The sequence below is a fragment of the Bubalus kerabau genome, chromosome 7 (genome assembly GCF_029407905.1).
Source record: "Bubalus kerabau isolate K-KA32 ecotype Philippines breed swamp buffalo chromosome 7, PCC_UOA_SB_1v2, whole genome shotgun sequence".
Lineage (NCBI taxonomy): Eukaryota > Metazoa > Chordata > Mammalia > Artiodactyla > Bovidae > Bubalus > Bubalus kerabau.
In genome coordinates, this window is record NC_073630.1 from 39,677,023 (window position 1) to 39,700,556 (window position 23,534).

General features: G+C 41.5%; 1 protein-coding gene across 4 annotated transcripts in view; it reads right to left on the minus strand.

Annotated features, from left to right (window-relative positions):
* The window catches only part of SEC24D (SEC24 homolog D, COPII coat complex component), a 115,479-nt gene that overhangs the window by 66,819 nt on the left and 25,126 nt on the right, over positions 1-23,534 (minus strand). For all 4 annotated transcript variants that reach the window (XM_055588044.1, XM_055588045.1, XM_055588042.1 and 1 more), the window contains exons 7-8: positions 19,423-19,534; positions 8,003-8,130 (exon numbers count right to left, since the gene is read on the minus strand). In XM_055588044.1, coding sequence (XP_055444019.1) covers positions 8,003-8,130; positions 19,423-19,534 — 240 coding nt within the window. The remainder of the gene's footprint in view (positions 1-8,002; positions 8,131-19,422; positions 19,535-23,534) is intronic.

Sequence of the window (23,534 nt, forward strand, 5' to 3'; positions counted from 1 at the left end):
AGTTCAGTCACTCAGTTGTGTCTGACTCCTTGCGACCCCATGGATGGCAGCACATTAGGGCTCCCTGTCCATCACCAACCCCCGGAGTTTACCCAGACTCATGTCCATCGCGTTGGTAATGCCATTCAACCAATTAATCCTCTGTCAGCCCCTTCTCCTCCTGCCCTCAATCTTTCCCAGTATCAGGGTCTTTTCAAATGAGTCAGCTCTTCTCATCAGGTGGCAAAGTATTGGAGTTTCAGTTTCAGCATCAGTCCTTCCAACAAACATTCAGGACCGATCTCCTTTAGGATGGACTGGTTGAATCTCCTTGAAGTCCAAGGGACTCTCAAGAGTTTTCTCCAACATCACAGTTCAAAAGCATCAATTCTTTGGTGCTCAGCTTTCTTTATAGTCCAACTCTCACATCCACATATGACTACTGGAAAAACCATAGCTTTGACTAGACAGACCTTTGTCAGCAAAGTAATGTCTCTGCTTTTTAATGTTCTGTCTAGGTTGGTCATAGCTTTTCTTCCAAGGAGGAAGCGTCTTTTAATTTCACTGCTGCAGTCACCATCTGCAGTGATTTTGGAGCCCAAGAAAAGAAAGTCTCTCACCGTTTCAATTGTTTCCCCATCTATTTGCCATGAAGTGATGGGACCGGATGCCATGATCTTAGTTTTCTGAATGTTGAGATTTAAGCCAACGTTTTCACTCTCCTCTTTCACTTTCATCAAGAGGCTTTTTACTTCCTCTTTGCTTTCTGCCATAAGGGTGGTGTCATCCGCATATCTGAGGTTATCGATATTTCTCCCGGCAATCCTGATTCCAGCTTGTGCTTTATCCAGCCCAGCGGTTTTCTCATGATGTACTCTGCATATAAGTTAAATAAGCCAGGTGGCAATATACAGCCTTGACATACTCCTTTTCCTATTTGGAACCAGTCTGTTTTTCCATGTCCAGTTCTAATTGTTGCTTCTTGACCTGCATACAGATTTCTCAGGAGGCAGGTCAGGTGGTCTAGTATTCCCATCTCTTGAAGAATTTTCCACAGTTTGTGGTGATCTACACAGTCCAAAGGCTTTGGCATAGTCAATAAAGCAGAAATAGATGTTTTTCTGGAACTCTCTTGGTTTTTCGATGATCCAGCAGATGTTGGCAATTTGATCTCTGGTTCCTCTGCCTTTCTAAACCCAGCTTGAACATCTGGAAGTTCACGGTTCACATATTGCCGAAGCCTGACTTGGAGAATTTTGAGCATTACTTTACTAGCGTGTGAGATGAGTGCAATTGTACGGTAGTTTGAGCATGCTTTGGCATTGCCTTTCTTTGGGATTGGAATGAAAACTGACCTTTTCCAGTCCTGTGGCCACTGCTGAGGTTTCCAAATTTGCTGGCATATTGAGTGCAGCACTTTCATAGCATTAAGTCATAACTAAGGTACAATTTCTCTGAACCTAAACTCCAAAGAATAAGATTATTCTCACTTTTTCACACTGTACAAAAATTAGTTATGTCCCAGATTTTCTACCTGTTTTAGACAAGAATAACTGGTCTTGTTTTTCCCTGTGTCCCTAAAGTCCAGCTAAGTTCCTACAGAATTAATAGTTGATTATAAATCAAGTGAAGTTTAAAGTCCTGGATAAAAAAAGTATCTGATTAAATCAATAAGAAAAGAAATTACTTTGACTATTATATCCATTTCTAATCTAAGAAAATTACACAGATATTCCTTAATCTATTCCCAAATGGAGTAAAAGTTTCTGCCATCTGTTTTATAGGTGAAATTACTTAATTTTATGTATAACTAGATGATGTACGTACTTGCCGCAAATGTAAAAATTCCTATTTTAAAGGAAATGAAGAACTAAGTATAATTTTTGCCAGAAATCTACCATTTCTACCTTAGTTCTTAAAATACAACATCAAAAATAAATTCACAGGTTACTAAGCAAAATAGCCTACAAGATAACTGATTACTTTTGCTGAATAAATACCTCATATTTAATTATATTAATATAGTAATGGGTTTCACTTAAAACAAATACCAAAAAAGTTAAAATTTATAGTAAGTAGCATGAAATATTAAACAAAGATGACACAGATATGTCCTTGGAAATAGCGTACATCTCCAAAGCAAATGCTCACAGGGAACATTCTTGGATAGTAATTGCTTGGGTTAGGTTTATTTTTATAGTCTGTTGCTAACACAATGACATGCTTTAAAGGTTCTGTCAAACAACAGAACTGACTTAGAAAAAAAAAAAAAGCTATACTAAATAAATCCTTGTGATAGATGCCAAATCAGGGTATCTTGAAGGATATCTTTTTTAAAATTGCAGCAATAGTGGCAATATAAGGAATAAAATCCTAAACTTTTACTATACCTAAAAATAAGCAAGTCATTTATTCTAGAGGAAAAGAAATTAGGATGCTATTCAGAAGGAGGATAACAGTATTCATGCAATCCATTTTCCTTCAAGAAACAAACTTTAAAACTTATTTCCTTGATTACAGGTTATAAATATAAAATATCAGGAACTCCCTGGTGGTCCAGTGGCTAAGACTCCATGTTCCCAATGCAGGAGGTCCAGGTTTGATCCCTGGTCAGGGAACTAGATCCCACATGCCACGACTAAGATCTGGTGCAGCCAAATAAATATGTTTTAAAAATCAGCATACCCCTTATTCTCTATTATTAACTATAACTGTTTAGCTTTGGGCTTGGATATGTGGAAGAATGAACAGGTTTAGGGTGTAGAGATCAGAAATTCACTTTTGAACATGTTAAGTGTGAGGGTTCTAAGAGGTACCCAAGGAAAGATTCTTGAAAGGCATTTGGGTACGTGAAGGTGGGGCTACAGATACAGGAGTGAATGAAGGACAGCAATAGTACAGTGACTTAGAGTTAAGGACCTGGCTTCTGACCACCTGGCTTGGAATCCCAGCTCTCTTACTTAGTAGCCACTGGTCTTAGGTAACATTTATTAGCTACTGGTCTTCAGATCAGATCAGATCAGATCAGTCGCTCAGTCGTGTCTGACTCTTTGCGACCCCATGAATCGCAGCACGCCAGGCCTCCCTGTCCATCACCAGCTCCCGGAGTTCACTCAGACTCACGTCCATTGAGTCAGTGATGCCATCCAGCCATCTCATCCTCTGTTGTCCCCTTCTCCTCCTGCCCCCAATCCCTCCCAGCATCAGAGTCTTTTCCAATGAGTCAACTCTTCGCATGAGGTGGCCAAAGTACTGGAGTTTCAGCTTTAGCATCATTCCCTCCAAAGAAATCCCAGGGCTGATCTCCTTCAGGATGGACTGGTTGGATCTCCTTGCAGTCCAAGGGATTCTCAAGAGTCTTCTCCAACACCACAGTTCAAAAGCGTCAATTCTTTGGCACTCAGCCTTCTTCACAGCTACTGGTCTTACGAGTTATCTAACTCTGTGCCTCAGTTTCCTTATACCAAAAATGGAACAATAAGTAGGCTATTATGAGAATTAACTAAATGAACATATATTTAAAACATTTCTAACTGTGTTCACTAAGTGCTTTATAAGTTATGACCATTATTATTCTCATCAGTAACTGTTACAGATGATACTTAGTCTTTGGGGGGATATAGAGTCTAAGAGAAAAAAGAGGAGACCCCGAGTTATTTTCAAATATCTTTTGATACGGATTTTTAACATAATTCCATGAGAACAGACTGTATGATTTCAATACCTTTAGACCAAGAAACTTTTGCACTTGTTTTATGTCCCTGGATATACTCCAGTGTCTCCCAGTTTATCCTACCACTGTGTGAAAACTGTATAAATCTTTGTTATGTTGAATTGGTTCATGGTGCTTTTCAGGTCTACTAAATCTTTCTATTTTTCTATATATTCATTCTATTAATTTTTGAGAGTTTGATATTGAAATTCCAACTAAAAATCTTAATTTGTCTACTTAAAAAAATAATTGCAATATATAGTGGAACTATATGTAACTTTGTTCTGTATTTTCCAAGTCTCCTATAAATGTGTTATTATATTTTCATACTTTAAAAAATAAAAAAGAAAGAGAAAAAAAAAAAAAGAGGAAACCCAAAACTCAAGCCTTAATGGGCCCCAGGATTAGAAGTCAGGATGATAACAAAAGGAACTAAAATGCTCCCTTCCTGTGAGACCGGAAAAGATACACCAGGAGGGCGTCATGGAGACCACAAGAGGGAAGGCTGCCAAGAAGGCCTAAGTGCTTGGTGACCCAGACTTTCATCCAGCCAGTGGTGGGGTGGAGTGGTGATAGTATGCTATACTGTCACTTACACATTTATTTTTAAAGGATGGATATTGATATGCTGGTATATGCATACTTATTTCTAGACGGAATCACAAAGAATGAGTAAAAATTGTAAGGGTGGGGCGGAGGGGTATAAAGGAACCTTTTTCACTGTATACCATTTTCATCTTTTGAATGTTTGTATGGTACCTATTTAAAAGTAATCAATTCATTAAAAAGCAAAAAATACTACATATTGTTATAGACACATATATATGAAGTCAAATATATAAAATCCACATGTATAGGAAGGATACACACCTAATTCATTAGTGTTTGTGCCTAGAGTGGGAGGGAAGAAGAGATATCCTACGAAGTTTTAATTCTTAGAAAATTACCTTAGTCAAATATGACAAAACGTTAACATCTGTTAATGACGGTGGCATGTACACTGATGTATTATTCACTAACACTTTAAATTTCATTCAAAGGATCAAGATTAAAATTTAAGAAATCTCTCTCACAGATACTACTATACAGCAGTCAGAACTGCTAAAATTAAAAAGACGACAATACCAAAGGTTGGAGAGAATGCAGAGCAACTGCAACTCTGATACCACGTTGAAAAGACTACAAAATCATATAACCACTTTGGGAAATGGTCTGGCAGTTTGTTATAAACCTAAATAAACATGTATCCCCATTAGCCAGCAATCTACTCACAGGTATTAATCCAAGAGAAATGAATACATGTCCATAGAAACACTTGTACTAGAATATTGATAGAAGCCGCTTTATTCACAAAAGCCAAAAAGCAGAAATAGCCAGATGTCCATCACTAAAAAAGTAGATAAAACTGATGGGGCTTCCTCGGTGGCATAGTGGTAAAGAATTCACCTGCAATGCAGGAGACTCGGGAGATGTGGGTTCGATCCCTGGACCAGGAAGATCCCCTAGAGAAGGAAATGGCAATCTACTCCAGTATTCTTGCCTGGGAAATCCCATGGACAGAGAAGCCTGGCGGCTACAGTCCTGGGGTCACAAAGAGTTGGACATGACTGAGCAACTAACACTTCTACTTCCACTTAGGAGCATTACATTAAATTTCTGGGACCATCACAAAAGACACCATCCCTAAAAGAAGCAAATACTGAATGTACTTCTCAATTTATGAGACCATAACTGCATGTAAGACTGGCTTCCAGGAACAACCCAGTGCCTCTTCTATGCCCAACTCTAACCCAGTTCACTGTGCTCTCAGCGGAGATGGCAGCATTCTGCTGCACCCATAAAAAGACTGAGTGAACACCTCAAAGGGGATGGAAGCCACTGTGCACGCGGACACTGCCTCTCTCCTCCTCCTTCCTTCTCTGAAGGGTCATACAGCAGCCCCCTACCCCTTCCCAGGTCACTTTACCCCCCGTCCCAGCTGGCATGACAGGCCCAAGAAACAGTACAGATTTGTTCTCTCTTAGAGAGGCTCTGGAGAAGGCAATGGCACCCCACTCCAGTACTCTCGCCTGGAGAATCCCATGGACGGAGGAGCCTGGTGGGGTGCAGTCCATGAGGTTGTGAAGAGTCAGACACAACTGAGCGACTTCACTTTCACTTTTCACTTTCATGCACTGGAGAAGGAAATGGCAACCCACTCCATTGTTCTTGCCTGGAGAATCCCAGGGACGGGGGAGCCTGGTGGGCTGCCGTCTATGGGGTCACAAAGAGTCAGGCACGACTGAGCGACTTAGCAGCAGCAGCAGCAGAGAGGCTCTACTTCTTGCTCAGGTGCTACTAGGTAAGCACAGGTCAGCAATCTCAAAGGATCAGAGCCAAGATCAGGTTTAACTTGGGAACAGCATCTATATACTTCAGCTTTTAGCGAGCAAATAGAATCCAGAGCTCAGCCTAATTTACTGGACCACCGCGAGGTTACAGTCACAGCTCCAGTCCGAGTAAGGCTTTCCTTCAGCCCCCACCTGACCGGCTTTGCTACAGGACCTCGTGTCTGTCTCCATGTGCACGTGGGCATCTACCACTCAGGGGCAAAAAAGGAGGAACGGCAGCTACAGAGAGTGGACGTTCTAATCCCAGGACCCACTAACAGCATCCTAATATCAGAGATCTTAAATACACACCACTTAACTTTGTCGCCACTTAACTATAAACTTTGGGCTTCCCAGGCAGATCAGTGATAAAGAATCCACCTGCCAATGCCAGAGACATGGGTTTGATCCCTGGGTCAAGAAGATCCCCTGGAGGAGGAAATGGCAACGTACTCCAGTATTCTTGTCTGGAACACTCCATGAGAGGAGCCTGGTGAGCTACAGGCATGGGGTAGCAAAGAGTCAGACATGACTGAAGCAACCGAGCATAGCATACAGCATAGCAACTATAAATTGGGTACACCTTTCTCAGCTGACAGATACAATTGATCTACCTCATGCTTTCTAATCCTGCTGAGTTTGCTGCTACTGCTGCTAAGTCGCTTCAGTCGTGTCCGACTCTGCGCGACCCCATAGACTGCAGCCCACCAGGCTCCCCCGTCTCTGGGATTCTCCAGGCAAGAACACTGGAGTGGGTTGCCATTTCCTTCTCCAATGCATGAAAGTGAAAAGTGAAAGTGAAGTCGCTCAGTCGTGTTCGACTCTTCGTGACCCCATGGACTGCAGCCAACCAGGCTCCTCCGTCCATGGGATTTTCCAGGCAAGAGTACTGGAGTGGGGTGCCATTGCCTTCTCTGCCTGCTGAGTTTAGACAGGGGCTTATAAGCATCCTGGCCCAGTGATTACTAAAGCAGATGTAGTAAGACCAAGGACCTCAGCCTGCATTACCTTCCTTTTACCAGAGCACCTCGATGCTGCAGTACTGAGCTAGGGCCTAAAGACTTCACAAGAGGTTTGGGCATCTGTCATTTTCTGACAGTCTGTATTTCCTGTATATGTGCATTGCTGTTGTTGTTGCTGAGTCACCAGTTGTGCCCGACTCTTTGCAATCCCATGGACTGAGCATGCCAGGCTTCTCTGTCCCTCACCATCCCCAAAGTCTGCCCAAGTTCATGTCCACTGCATCAGTGATGCCATCAGGCCATCTCATTCTCTGACGCCCTCTTCTCCTTCTGTCCTCAATCTTTCCCAGAACGAGGGACTTTTCCAATGACACAAACCAGGGGCTTCCCTGGTAGCTCAGCTGGTAAAGAATCTGCCTGCAATGCAGGAGACCTGGGTTCGATCCCTGGGTTGGGAAGATCCCCTGGAGAAGGGAACGGCTGGCTACCCACTCCGGTATTCTTCCCTGGAGAATTCCATGGACAGAGGAGTCTCGCAGGCTACAGCTCATGTGCATTGTTACAACAGGCCAAAAAGAGACCTAGCCCATCTGTGTTTGGAATACATGATGCCAAAAAAACACAGTTTATCAGATTTTTTTCTCTTTCTTCTTAGACTTACTTTTTAAAAATTGGAGTTTAGTTGCCTTATAATGTTGTGTTAGCTTCTGTGGTACAGCCAAGTGAGTCAGTTATACATATGTGTATATACACACACCCCCTCGTTTTGGGGTTTTCTTCCCATTTAAATCACCACAGAGCATTAAGCAGAGTTCCCTGTGCTATATGGTCAGTTCTTGGTTTACTTAATGAATTGAATGACTACATGTGTTTCACACTCCAGTTTTCTGTTTATGATACAGAAAAACATACAGGAAAATAATGACAAAAGAGGAATTTTAGAGTTATTAAATTATTGAATTGCTATTTTCATCACTTACCTCATTCGAAGGGATCGTGGCAAAGGGCTTGATGATGGCGGCTAATGGGATCTGAGCTTGCTTGGCCATATCTGACGTGCAGGGAAAACAGTACGTGGTGCAGCGGATGTACCGGGGACTGGCATTGCCTGAAACGGTCAATGGTGTAGACTCACAACCTGCCCTGTATATTTAAATATTTATAAAGGCACGTCTAGGTAATGCATGGAGAAGGCAATGGCACCCCACTCCAGTACTATTGCTTGGAAAATCCCATGGATGGAGGAGCCTGGTGGGCTGCAGTCCATGGGGTCGCTAAGAGTCGGACACGACTGAGCGACTTCACTTTCACTTTTTACTTTCATGCATTGGAGAAAGAAATGGCAACCCACTCCAGTGTTCTTGCCTGGAGAATCCCAGGGATGGGGGAGCCTGGTGGGCTGCCGTCTACGGGGTCACACAGAGTCGGACACGACTGAAGTGACTTAGCATACTTAGCATAGCATAGGTAATGCATTGCCTTATTTGTAAAGCTTTGTGATTTCTAAAAAATAAAAAGGAGCACTGTATAACTTTATGATCTATACTCTAAGCACACTATAGTTTCTTGTAAAATAAGACACTAAATACTGCTGAAAAAATGTAAAAGATTTTAAAGTATTATTTTCCATAAGCAGCGTATTAACATAGCCACTCAGAGATTTGAGAGGTATTTAGATTCAATGGGAAAAGTAAAGCAAAGACACAAAACATAAGAATAAAATTCCTTCTTCATCCTCTCCTATCAACACATCCGTTATGAGAAAGGTAAGCATTTGTATACCATTTCATATCAGCTAGTTATACTGTGTCAAATAGAATTCCATTTGACTATGTTCTCCTCAACTTGTAATTCAATTTAGAAATTAAAATTCTATTTATAATAGAAAAATTTTTTAAAACACCCAAATCTATTTTTAAAATACACCAAGTTTCCTGACCAAATATTTTTTTCACAGCATGCATGAGTATTAAAACAATACCCATGGGAATGGCACTTATGAGCTTATTTGCAGGGCAGGAACAGAGACACACAGAACAGACTTGCGGACCCAGTGAGGGAAGGAGAGGGAGGAGCAGATTTGGAGCGTAGCGCTGGGATACATACATCACTATGCCTGAAACAGATAGCCAGTGGAAAGCTGCCGCATAACACAGGGGCTCACCCCAGTGCTCTGAGAAAACCTAGGGGGTGGGATGGGGGAGTGGGAAGAAGGCGCAACAGGGCGGGGATATATGTATACTTATGGTGGAGAAGGCAATGGCACCCCACTCCAGTACTCTTGCCTGGAGAATCCCATGAATGGAGGAGCCTGGTGGGCTGTAGTCCATGGGGTCGCTAAGAGTCAGACACGACTGAGCGACTTCACTTTCACTTTTCACTTTCATGCATTGGAGAAGGAAATGGCAACCCACTCCAGTGTTCTTGCCTGGAGAATCCCAGGGACGGGGGAACCTCGTGGGCTGCCGTCTATGGGGTCGCACAGAGTCGGACACGACTGAAGTGACTTAGCAGCAGCAGCAGCATGGTAGAAACCAACACAGCATTATAAAGCAATTATCCTCCAATTAAAAAGAAATTAAAGAAACCCAATATCCATGGCATGAATATTTCTAAATCACTAGAATAACTTATCTAAAATAAACTTAACAATTAAATCACAATATATTTTGGCAAAAGAATGTAATTATCAAACAAGTGTGTATTGATTGTCTGCTACTTTTAGATACAGTCCTAGGTGCTCCCTTGTAGAGTTTATGTTCTTGCAGAGGACACGGACAATAACAGATCTAAAAAAAACCAGTAAATTACACAGGACCTTAGAAGATGACAAACGTTATGGGAAAAAAGCACCTCTGGGGGAGGGGTACCACAGTGGGGAAAGACTGCAATTTTAAACAGTTACAGAATTGGTCTTCTTCAAAAGGCATCATTGGAGCAAAGGCCCCAAAGTGGGAAGGGATTTGCCCGCAGGTGTCGGGACAGGGCTAGCCTGGGCTGGCAGAGGAATGTCAGGAGGCTGGTGAGGCTGGATGAGGTGCCTGGGGCAGCTGGGGAGAAATTCAGAGACGTCACAGAGACCAAATCAGCCCGACGCAGGTGACTCTAAAGTTTTCGGCCTGAGGAATCAGAAGCACGAAGTTGCCACGAACTGACCAGAGAAAGGCTCCGGGAATGGAAGGGGTTTTTTTTGAGCCCGTGGGTGGAAACTGGGAATCTGGCTCCAGGCATGTCCATCTGGGAAATCTATTAGGTGATCAAGCAGTGACGCTGAGTAAACAGTCAAACACACAAGGTCTTGGCGCTGGGATGAAAGCTGAGATGGAGAGACACATTTGGGAGTTCTGGGCATATAAACAGTATTCAAAGCCAGGAAACTAGATTAAAAACCACAAAGTGGCCAGAGAAGAGCGGAGTGAGGACTGAGCCCAGAGTCCTCTGACATAAAGAAGCCAGGAGACAAGGAGAAACCAGCAGAAGGACCAAGAAGTGTACAAACGAGGGAGTCTGGGGGTGCTGGAGGTGAAGAAAGTACATCAAGCAAGAGGCAGGACCGTCTGTTAAGGCGCTGACGCCAGGTCAACATGACCGCGGGCTGGAGCGGGGCTGGAGAGCCGGGAGAGAGACTTTTGGTGGGATGGTGGGGTGAGGAGGAGGAGGGTAGGGAGGCTGCTCACAGTGAGTTTAGGAGGGAGAGGCAGGTGCCAAATACGCAATAATCCTTTCAAGGTTTTTAATATATTTACTTTAATTGGCGGATGATTACTTTACAATACCGTGATGATCTCTGCCACAGGTCAATACGAGTCGGCCACAGGTATCCCTGTGCCACCGCGCCCCCAGGCTGCAGAAGGCACGAGCTTGTGTGCTCTCCGTCACACAGCAAAGCCGCACTGCTTATCCATTTCACACGCGGCGATATGTGTGTTTGAACGCTATTCTCTCAAATCATCCCACCCTTTCCTCCCACTGCGTCCAAAGGTCTGTTCTTCACGTCTCTGTCTCCTTTGCTGCCCTGCACGGAGGATCACCCGAGAGCAAAGAAAGGGGGGAGTTGGTAAAGGAGGTGGATCGAGAAAACACTGTTTAAGATAGGGGAAGGCTTTGTAAAAGAAAGAGAAATGTTAAAGACGTAAGAGAGGGGGGGAGACTTAGGGTAGCAGTGCACTTGAGTGGCACACAGTAGGAGATTTCAACTGCAGCACATTTATGGCCAAGAGTCGGAAGGCAGAGCACAAGGACATATGATGAATGGGGGCTGATGCGATGGTGGGACTCCACAGAAGTTCTCTTCTGATTGTGCGCTTTTCTCAGAAAGGAGGACGTAAGCAGCTGAAAGAAGGATGAGCGGTCACTCTGCCGGGTCTGCAACCTCTCATCCTTTCTCTGGCCACTCCTCACTGCACAGGTGGGTCGGGAACGAGGGGAAGGCTGGACCCGAGAAGCTGAGCTTCCTTTCATATTTAATCTATTATTTACACATTTTAATTTTGGGGGGACCAGACAGAAATCTGGGTTTTTACATAAAAATTTTGATTTTTATATAATGGCAACTAATTCAAACAGAAATAAATTATTCTGTATAACAAATTAACATGTCTGTAGGCTGAATCCAGTTTGGGGGCCCTGCTGCAGAGAGTCTGATAAAGGGGAGAAAGGTGGCACTCGCAACAAGGATAATAACAATCAATGCCAATGGTTTAGGCATCATTCTAAGATTGCTATATGTAAATTCATTTTAGTCTCACAATTGCCTGTGACACTGATACCCTATGACCCCATTTTACAGAGGAGTAAACTGAGACACTGGGAGGTTAAGTGACTTACCAAAGTCAAAGGGTTAGAAGTGGCAAAAGGGGTATTAGAACCTATCACAGTCTCTCCTACGTCCCAGACCAGCTGGGTCCAGGTCATGAAGCCGTGAGTTTGGACAAGAGTTCAGACCAATCCTGTTTTCCCTTGGGCAATGAAGGGATGTTTTCCAGCAATGCGTGTGCATGTATGCTCAGCTATGTCCTACTCTTTGTGACCCCATCGTCTGCAGCCTGCCAGGTTCCCCTGTCCATAGGATTTCCCAGGCAAGAACACTGGAGTGGGTTGCCATTTCCTCCTCCAGGGGATCTTCCTGACGCAGGGATCCAACCTGCATCTCCTGTTATTCCTGCATTGGCAGGTGGATTCTTTACCACTGAGCCACTCATATGATCAAATAGATATCCTAAGAAAATTATTCAGAATGTACTAGATAGCTTCTGGGAGCAGGAAGAAAGATCAGAGACAGGTAGAGTCCAACTGAATACTGACATAGGGTAAAACAAGAGTTTTGATATCAGGAATAGAAGAAATATTAGGTAATAAATGTAAAGATGCTTGAACCCTTATTATTGTATATTTCATATAACTTAGATAAAACCTACCTCCTCATTATCACACAATGTTATACATAGCGGGAAATAAGAGTTTCTGAATATTTTAAAGTGTATTTTAATTGTTCATTTGTTCATTGTACTCAACTTTCACTAGTTAACATTTCCAATAATACACTGAATTTGAGCATTTGTTATCTTTAAAAATCTTTTTTTTACTATGAAATATGCATATGAACAAGTTCATGAAGGTGACTAAACAAACTTGTTACAAGAAGCTAATGCACACCAAGAATAAATTTTTAAAAAGCAATGAAGAATTTATTTCTTAAGCAGGTATGCAAAAGTGGGGCATGAAAGGTATGTTTATAGCAGATAATTTAGCAATCTTGGTAATTAAGATCCAAAATCCCTTGACATTCTTAATAAAGAAACTTACGGGATAAACTGACTAAAAAACATTCAGTAATTTATTCATTCAACAAATATTTATGAAGGTAATCCCCAAGTTAGAGGCTTAGAGGCAGGAGAGGGTGAAGCCTCTGGCTTTAAGGTCTGGTAGAAGAGAATGATAAGCAGATAATTGGGGGCATCCCTGGTGACTCAGTGGTAGAGAACCCACCTGCCAATGCAGGAGACACAGATTCAGTCTCTGATGCAGGAGGACCCCATGTGCCACAGAGCCTGTCCTCTAGAGCCCAGGAGCTGCAATTCCCGAGTCCACCTGCCCGACGGCCTGCACTCTACAACAAGAGCGGTCACTGCAGTGAGCAGCCCACGCACTGCACCTGGAGGGTAGCCCCCACTCGCCACAACCAGACAAAAGCCCACACGGCGATGAAGAGCAACAAAGCCAACAATAAACAAATAAAGCAAATAAAGCGGACAATTGCAAAATGGCAGGTAAGAATCACAGAAGACCAAATCGATTACAGAGTGGCCCAAGGGAGGCAATGAGTTTTACACATGGGTCACAGGTGACTAAACAAAGGATGCACTGCTTGAACAGGATCTTGCGGGACAGACAGAAGCACAGAATCAAGGGAGAAATGGAGTCTTAAACTCAGATCCTGCAGCCAAAGGCAAAGAAGTGATATTCTTAAAGCAGGTGCACCTCTTTATTGGCTTCTCTGCTAACCAGCTGTGCAGCCCTGGCCGAATCACTTAAACTACCAGGACCTCAGTGCGCTCACATCTGCAAAGTGAGAGAGCAGGGCAGATGAAGTCCAAGGTTCCTTCAGTCTCAACACTTTACTTATATCTGTGAATTTCTATGTCTCTGAGACCCATGGGCTTCATACTAAAAAGACTACTCATGTCCAGAAATAAAACCACGCACCTAGGGTCAATTTATCTACGACAAAGGAGTCAAGAATATACAATGAAGAAAAGGCAGTCTCTTCAGTAAGTGGTGCTCGGGGAGTTCCCTGGTGGCTCAGTGGTAAAGAACCCACCTGCCAATGCAGGAGACACAGGTTCGATCCCTGGTCTGGGAAGATCCTATGTGCCACAACCAAGCCTGCGCTCTAGAGCCCAGGAGCTGCAACTGCTGATGCCTGTGCACCACAACCAGAGAAGCACGGCAGTGACAAGCCCGCAGACCGCAGCCAGAGAGCAGCCCCCCCATCCCAGCCACAGAGAGAAACCTTGCAGCAATGGAGACCCAGCAGAGCCACAGACCAATCAATAAAAACTGTACCTGAAAAAAAGCCATGCTAGGGAAACTGGACAGCTACATGGAAAAGAATGAAATTAGAACATCCTCTAACACTAAAGAGGAAAATAAACTCAAAAGGGGTTAAAGACCTATCAATAAATATAAGACTGAACACTAACTATAAAACTCCTAGAGGAAAATAAGAGCATAATGCTCTTTGACATAAATCACAGCAATATTTTTTTTGGATCTGTCTCCTACAGTACTGGAAATAAAAACAAAAAGAAACAAATAGAACCTAATTAAACTGAAAAGTTTTTGTACAACAAAGGAACCCATAAACAAAACAAAAAGATAACCTACAGAAAGAAAGAAAATATTTGCAGACGATGCAACCAACAGGGATTAATCTCCAAAATATACAAACCGCTGATACAGCTCAATATCACAAAAACAAACAACCTCATCAAAATATGGGCATAAGATCTAAACAGACATTTCTCCAAAGACAGACAAGTGGCTAAAAGCCCACATGAAAAGATGCTCAACATCACTAATAATTAGAGAAATGCACAACAAAACTATAATGAGGTGTCACCTCACACCAGTCAGAAAGGCCATATTAAAAAGTCTACAAATAATAAATGCTAAAGAGGATGTGGAGAAAAGGGAACCCTCTACTCTGTTGGTGGGAATATAACTGGTACAGTCATTATGGAGAATAGTATGAAGATTCCTTTAAAAACTAAAACTAGAGTTACCACTTGGCCCACTGATGTCCCTCTTGAGTATATATCTGGAAAAGATGAAAACTAATTCAAAAAGATGCATGCACCCCAATGCTCACTGCAGCACTCTTTATAACAGCCAAGACATGGAAGCAACCCAAATGTCCATTAACAGATGAGTGGATAAAGATGTGGTATATATATATATAATGGAATATTACTCGGCCATAAAAAAGAAATGATGCCATTTGCAGCGACATGGATGGACCCAGAGATTATCATATTAAGTGAAGTTAAGTCAGAGACAAATATTATATGATATCACTTATATGTGGAATCTAAAATAGGACACAAGTGAATTTATTTATAAAACAGAAACAGAATCACAGACATAGAAAACAAATGGCTACCAAAGGAGAAAGGGAGTGGCAAGGGATAATTAGGAAGCTGGGAGTAACATATACATACCACTATATATAAAATAATCAGTGAGGACCTACTGTATGGCACAGGGAACTATGCTGAATATTTTGTAATAAACTATAATGGAAAAGAATCTGAAAAAGAATATATATATATATATAACTGAGTCATTCTGCTCTACACTTGGATCTAACATGATACTGTAAATCAATTTAACTTCAATTAAAAAAATAAAATTTTAAAAAGTCTACTAATATGTAACAGCAAATCAGCCAGAGAAAGGGGCTTCACAGCAAACGGGTGTGACTTGCCCAACTGCAGGGCTCTCTCTCCATGCCAGGCAGCTCTCCGTTCTTGCCAAGGGCTGGGCTGTAGGCTGTGGAGAGCTGATGATAATCCAGACCTCGCCACCTCCTTCCTCCTCTTTCCACTCCGTCCTCCTAGCTTCCCCTATATGGACTCTGTGACCCAGCAGTGCCACTCCTAGGCATACACCCGAGAGAGCTGAAGCAGGGACTCACGGAGATGCGTGTACACCAGTGTCGTGGCTACAGCTGTGCACTGGAGTCAAAAGATGGAACAACCCAAATGTCCTTCAAAAGACGAATGGATAAACAAAAGGCAGTATATACATAAGAGTGAGTATCCCTCAGCCTTAAAAAGGAATGAACTTCTGATACACGCTACGACATGGACAAACTTGGACAATATTATGCTAAGTGAGATAAGCCAGACACAAAAGGACAAATATTATATGAATCCACTTACACGAGGCATCTAGACTAGGCAAATTCAGAGACAGAAAGTAAAACATTCAGAGAGACAGAAAGTAAAACAGAAGACCCCAGGGACTGGCAGAGTGGAGGAGTGGGGAGCAGTGGTTTATTGGGTAGAGAGTTTCAGTGTAGACTGATGAAAAAGTTCTGGAAATGGATAATCATGATGGTTGCACAACGCTGTGAACTGTATACTTAAAATTATTAACACAGCAAAGTTTATTTTATGTGTATTTTACTGCAATTTTAAAAAATCACCTCTATGTTAAAAAAAATACAAAAACAAAAAACTCTGCAGGTGTTGCTCCTTAACACATGCACGCTCTTCCACTGCCAGACCTCAGCACAGCCATCTCTGCTGGCTGCCGACCTTCTCCTCTCCCAAGCTCCCCACCTGTGTTCTGGTCCACACCTGCTCACTCGAGGCTCAGCTTAGTTGGCCCCACTCGAGCAGCACAGGCTGGGCTAGTTACTGCATGTCCAAGTTCCCACAGCAAAATTCATTTTATTCTTATAATATTACCATAATATTGTAATGTTAATATTTAGTTATATCTTTTCCCTGCCAGACCGTGCACTCATCTAAGAATAAGACCATGGGGCTTTCCCGGCGGCCCAGAGGTTAAGACTCTGTGCTCCCAGGGCAGGGGGTAGAGGTTTGATCCCAGGTCAGGGAACTGAGATCCTACATGTTGCAGGCACAGCCAAAGAAAGGAAAGAAAAGAACAGCACTGTGTCTCTTACTTCTGAATTGAGGCAGTAGGTGAGTAGTTAAGAGCATGGCTTCTAGCATCAGAATGCTGGGATTCAAATTCTAGCTTTGCTTCCCATTAGCTGAGTATCTTGGTAAATTACCTAAGCATTCTGTGCTTTGGTTTCACATTCTGTAAAATGAAGATGAGATTAATGCCTATCTCAGTAAGTTACCAGAGAAGGCAATGGCACCCCACCCCAGTACTCTTGCCTGGAAAATCCATGGACAAAGGAGCCTAGTAGGCTGCAGTCCATGGGGTCGCTAAGAGTCGGGAACGACTGAGTGACTTCACTTTCACTTTTCACTTTCATGCATTGGAGAAGGAAATGGCAACCCACTCCAGTGTTCTTGCCTGGAGAACCCCAGGGATGGGGAAGCCTGGTGGGCTGCCGTCTCTGGGGTCGCACAGAGTCGGACATGACTGAAGCGACTTAGCAGCAGCAGCAGCAAGTTACAGAGAGGATTAAATGAATTAATATGCATAAAGTATTCAGAAGACATCTTAATGCATAGCAAACACTTAATAAATATTAACCACAATGGTAATAGGTACTGAATATTTGCTGAATGAGTAAGTGAATGAATGAACAAACAAGCATGATCCTGCTCTAAGTAGCTCATAGCCTTGTAGGAAAGATGACCCAAACCACAGTAAAATTTAATGGAACAGGGTTATAATAGGAGTGTCTATGAAGCACTGTGGGGGAAGAAATTAGAGGAGCTTTCTCAGGGAAAATTAGAATGAGTTTGGAAGAACTAAGAATTTCCCAACTAAAAGGGTTAGAGTTATATATACCAAGTACATCTGTTCAATAAATATTTGTTGGGTGACCATTATATTCTAGATACCAGGTGAATTTCTAGAGGTACAATGGTGAACAAAAACAGTACTAATCTGTTGCAGAGATAATAGCACAAAGTGAGAATCGGTGACATGAGGGGAAGGGGGTGAGTTTAGTATGGCTGAGGCAGATGTAAAGAAAGAAACAGGTGAGAGATGAGGCTGTTAAAGAGATTAGGCCTGTAAAGAGCCTCCAACTAAAATATTAAAAAATACTAATGTAACACTTACTACTAGGCTGAAATGAAACTGCCATTTTTGTCGGTCAACAAAACAGAAAAAATCAGCAATTTCATACGGGACGGGGGAGCCTGGTGGGCTGCCGTCTATGGGTTCGTACAGAGTCGGACACGACTGAAGTGACTTAGCAGCAACCTACCAGGTCTTAAGTACTGAATAAATATGAATTCATTTAACAAGTTTGGATAGATTCTATAAGTAATCAGGAACAAATCACTTTTAGTAGAGGAAATTAAGTAATCTGAAGTCTGTTTTAATAGTAGTATCTCTAACAGTAACATCATCTGTAATCTATATCAACCCATTCTACAGGTCAAGACCCCACATACATATAAAGATACTTCCATGTATGCACACCAGTCAGTCCTGAAGGAAATCAATCCTGAATAGTCATTGGAAGGACTGATGCTGAAGCTCCAATACTTTGGCCACCTGATACAAAGAGCTGACTCATTGGAAAAGACCCTGATGCTGGGAAAGATAGAAGGTGGGAGGAGAAGGGGGCACCAGAGGATGAGATGGTTGGATGGCATCATCAACTCAATGGCCATGAGCTTGAGAAAGCTCCAGGAGATGGTGAAGGACAGGGAAGCCTGGTGTGCTGCAGTCCACGGGGTCGCAAAGAGTTGGACACGACTTAGTGGCTGAACAACAACGCAAGGATACAGACACAGACACACGCAGCACACAGAGTCACCCCCAATCCTCACACTGGCCCTGCAGGGCAGGTCTTAGTTCCCACGTCTTACAGAGGGCAACGCTGAGGTTCAAAGAGGTGGGATGAGCAAAGCTCAGGACAGTAAGGAAGAGAACCCGGGTCTGCGTGCAGGCGTGCCAAACTCCCAATCCGAGCTCTTTCTGCCTCACGGTGCTGCAAGCTCCAAAAGGACCATGCTGAAGGCAGAACACAGGATGGACTCACGAAAGGGGAGTCGCACCAGGAGACTGGCTGACTCAGCAACTCTGAGATGAGACGACACGCCTGCTTGTGTACCAATGCTATATTTCTAGAACCGAGTATACACTCCATTAAATTCAGAATCTGAGATGGCACACTGCATCAGGCTGTATTTTAACTTGCCATAAACAGAATAATACATTCCCTGATTAAACCTGGACAAAGTCTAACAGAAATATGAAACTGATAGCAAACCTGGGATAGAGTCAGTAGAGACAGAGCTCAGCCTCTCCTCATCCAGTTTTAAAATGGGAAACCAGAGCCCAAAACATTAAAGGACTTACTTTAAAAATGTCACTGGGGCTAGAACCAAGTCTGCTGGCTTAATTAAGTCAAATATTTAATTCCCTACTGTCTGCTCATGCCATCCTGCCAGGTTCCAACTGTAGTAAATAAACCAAAGTAGGGCATGAACACATTTAAACCCATAAATGAAAATTTTAAATTTTCTTAAACTTGTAGATTTCAACAAGAACTCAGCTGACAGTGCCTTCTCCATATTTGATTAATGACGAATTAGTTCTTGTTACCACCTATAAAGGGGTGGCCCATCAGTGAAACCATTTTTGGAGGGTATCTGTGCATTTGCTTTTAAAAAAAAAAAAAATGTGAGAAATACTAAGAGCTCAATCAGAAAGGTAACTGAGAGAAGAATACCTTGGTCTTGTATCACACAGTCTGTAGTGACCAGTGGAGGGATCTGGCCTCTGGCGTTGGTGGCATAAACCTGTCCCCCTCTGGTGGCTCTGTCACTCTCGATCACCTGGATCTGTAAGTAAGAAGTCAAGGGCAAGTTAAAGTCAGTTTAGACTTGTCAACATTTCCCTCTCCTTATACACACACACGCACGCACAGGCATTTTCTAAATCCTTTCAGCTGATTTCAAATCAAACTCTCACTGAGAATCCATCATATCTTCAGCCTCACTTTTCTTTATTTTCACAACCTTAAGCTAGTAGCTTCCAAATTCTATTCTGTAATACTCTTGAGCTCCAGCTCTGATCTTTCAGGGAAATCTATTTTTATTCAATTTGTTTCTTCAGATCACAGGTAAGAGTTCTTTGGGAAAGGATTCTCACTGGAGAAGAAATTGAAAATAACATTTAAAAAAAAAATAAAATACTTTCTGCAGTTAAAGAAAACTCTAAAAAGCTAAAAATAGTTAAATTCAGAAGAAATGATTTACAATGTATAACTTAAAGAAGCCCTGACTTTTCTCCTCAAATCCCTCTTAATCTTTAATTTGCCTTTCAAGTTTCCCCCACCACATTCCTGCTCCTTGAGACACAAGAAACAAACAATATCAAGTGTTCCCATATGGTTTTTGCCTACCATATAGAGACGAGAAGAAAGAAAAGTCCCCAAGTTTTGTCCTCTACTTTGAAACATCTTGTATTTCTCTACTAAAACATTTATTGATGAAGATATAGGCACAAAATATTGTCCTTCTGTTGTAACTGTCCAGGGACCAGTTGCAAGGAATTCTAATAATAAAAGGATCTTTCTCTTCCTCTTTATCTTCTCCCTGCCCTCACTTCTTTCTTACAGGATAAAAGTGACAAGAAACTAAGAAAAAAAAAAAGGAGTAAAAATTTAGAGGGGAAAGTGGGGAGAAATGAGATGAGCGTTCAGAATGGAATATTTACATTGGAGAACATGCAATTTAAAGACACTATTAGTGTGGGGGAAATCAAGATGGCAGAGTAGAAGGACGTGGAGCTCACCCCCTCCCACACACATCAAAAATACATCTATACGTGGAAGAATTCTCAGAGAGTACTAACTGAAAGCTGGCAGAAGATCTCTTATACAACCAAAGCTGCAGGAACGATCCCCCTTGTAACTCGGTAGTACCAAAGGATGAGGGTTAGGGAGGAGGAGTCAGCACAGGCCCTGTGCCCCTGGGAGGTAAAAGTGTTACTATATGCAGATGACATGATAGGCTATACAGAAAACCCTAAATACTCCATACCAACACTATGAGAACTAACAAATGAACCCAGGAAGGCAGCAGAGTACAAGATTAATATACAGAAATCTGCTACATTTCTTTAACAATGAAACACTAGAAAGACAAAGGGAAATGGAAAGACATCGCATCTCTTGGATTGGAAGAATTACTATTGTTAAAATGGTCATACTACCCAAGGCAATCTACATATTTAATGTGATCCTTATCATATTGCCCATGGCATTTTTCACAGACATAGGAGAAATAATCATAAAATTTATATGGAACCACAAAGGACCCAGAATTACCAAAGGCAATCCTGAGGAAAAAGAACGAAGCAGGAAGCGTAACTCTCTCAGATTTCCGACAACACTATGTAGCTACTATAATCAAAACAGCGTGGTGCTGGCACAAAACCATACCTGGATGAATGGAACAGAATAGACCCAGGAATAAACCCACACACCTACATTCCATTAAATCTTCAAGAAGAGAAGCAAGAATATACAATGAAGAACAGTCAGCCTTCTCAGAAAGTGGTGCTGAGAAAACTGGATGCTGCTGCTGCTGCTGCTAAGTCGCTTCAGTTGTGTCCGACTCTGTGCGACCCCATAGACGGCAGCCCACTAGGCTCCCCCATCCCTGGGATTCTCCAGGCAAGAACACTGGAGTGGGTTGCCATTTCCTTCTCCAATGCATGAAAGTGAAAAGTGAAAGTGAAGTCGCTCAGTCGTGCCATCAATAAAAAGTTAGCACAATTTTTCACACCACATACACAAATAAACTCAAAATAGTTTAAAGACTTAAATATAAGACATGACACCATAAGACTCCTAGAAGAAAACATAGGTAAAACATTCTCAGACATATACTGTAGCAATATTTTCTTAGCTCAGTCTCCCAAGGCAAAATAAATAAAAGCAAAAATAAACAAATGGGGCCTAATCAAATGTAAAAGCTTTTGCACAAAAAAGAAAACCATACATAAAACAAAAAGACAACCTATGGACTGCAAATAATGTGACTGACAAGAGGCTAATTTCCAAAATATCCAAAGAGCTCATACAGCTCAATATTAAAGAAACAGAAAAGCCAATCAAAAAATGGACAGAAGACCTGAATGTTAATAGATATTTCTCCAAAAAAGACACACAGATGACCAACAGGCACATGAAAACATGCTCAACATCACTAGTTATTTACAGAAATGCAAATCAAAACTACAATGAGGTAAATCACCTCACACTTGTCATTATCAAAAAGTATAGCATCATCAAAAAGTCTATATATAATAAGTTCCAGGGAGGGTGTGGAGAAAAGGAACCCTCCTACATGGTTGGTAGAAATATAATTGGTAAGCTACTACGGAAAACAGTGTGGAGGTTCCTCAAAAAACTAAGAAGAGAGCTACCATATGACATGGTAATGCCACTCCTGAGTACATATATCTGGAAGAGATAAAAATGAATTAAAAAGGATACCATGCACTCCAATGTTCATAGCAGCACTATTTACAATAGCTGAGACTACTGGAAACAATCTAAGTGTCTACCAGCAGATGAATGGATAAAGAAGATCTTGTATATACATGTACAACAAAGTATTATTCAGCCATAAAAAAGAATGAACTATTGCCATTTGCAGCAACATGGATAGACTTGGGAGATTATCATACTGAGTGAAGACAGAAAGACAAATATATGATATCACTTAAATGTGGAATGTAAAAAATAATACAAATGAATTTATTTACAAAGCAGAAACGAACTAACAGACACAGAAAACAAATCTATGGTTACCAAAGAGGAAAGGGTAGGAAATAAATTAGGAGTTTGGGATTAACATATATACGTCACTATATATAAAATAGATAAACAACAGGATTTACTGTATAGCACAGGGAACTGTATTCAATGGGAAAAAAAATCTGAAAAATATGTATAACTGAATCACTTTGCTGTATATTTGAAACACAATACTGTAAACCAACTATATTTCAATTAAAAAAAAAAAAACTATTACTAATATGAAAACTGTCAGGTAACTCTGAAACGTTACTGCTCCATTTCCCCTCCCATCTCGTCCAATCCATACCCCAGTTGGCATTGACATCATTGGTTTCTACAACATATCAGAAATAGACTTAGCCTGCTTTTAAATCCACACATTTCTTTTTAATTTCACAGGATTTAAATTCTTATTCAATTAAGGGTATTGAACATGCTCCAAACACAACTACTGTAAGATACAAACGAGACTAAAAGCTACCATGGGCCAAGAAAAGAAGCAAACAGAAAAACCAAAACACTGATCACACTCTATAGTTCAACCACAGGGGTCATCTGGTTTCTTCAAAACTGGAGTAGTTTTTCTATTATCAACACTTACTGTCATTATTTCAACCAATGAAGTGTCAAATATGAAAGTGAGGTAAAAACCACAATAATCTATATGTTGAACATAGATAGCTCTCAGTCTCCAAATAGACTATGCTTCCAGAAAGTTTGTTTTAAATTAGCCATTTGCAACTTACAAAGCACTGCCTCCAAAGAAACAAAAACAAGTGGTAATTATACACTTCTAAATAAATACACGTCTTTGCTAGAATACTACAAAGAGATCAAGAATACTACAAAGACAGTAAGAAATACAACAGCTCTAGTAATTTCTAAATATATAGTTTTTATTGGATTAAGCAATGGTTTCATTTTTTTCTGTTAGGAGATTTTTTTTTTTTAAGTTGAAGCATAGTTGATTTATAATATCATATTAGTTTCAGGTATACAGCAAAGTGATTCATATGTATATATTCTTTTTC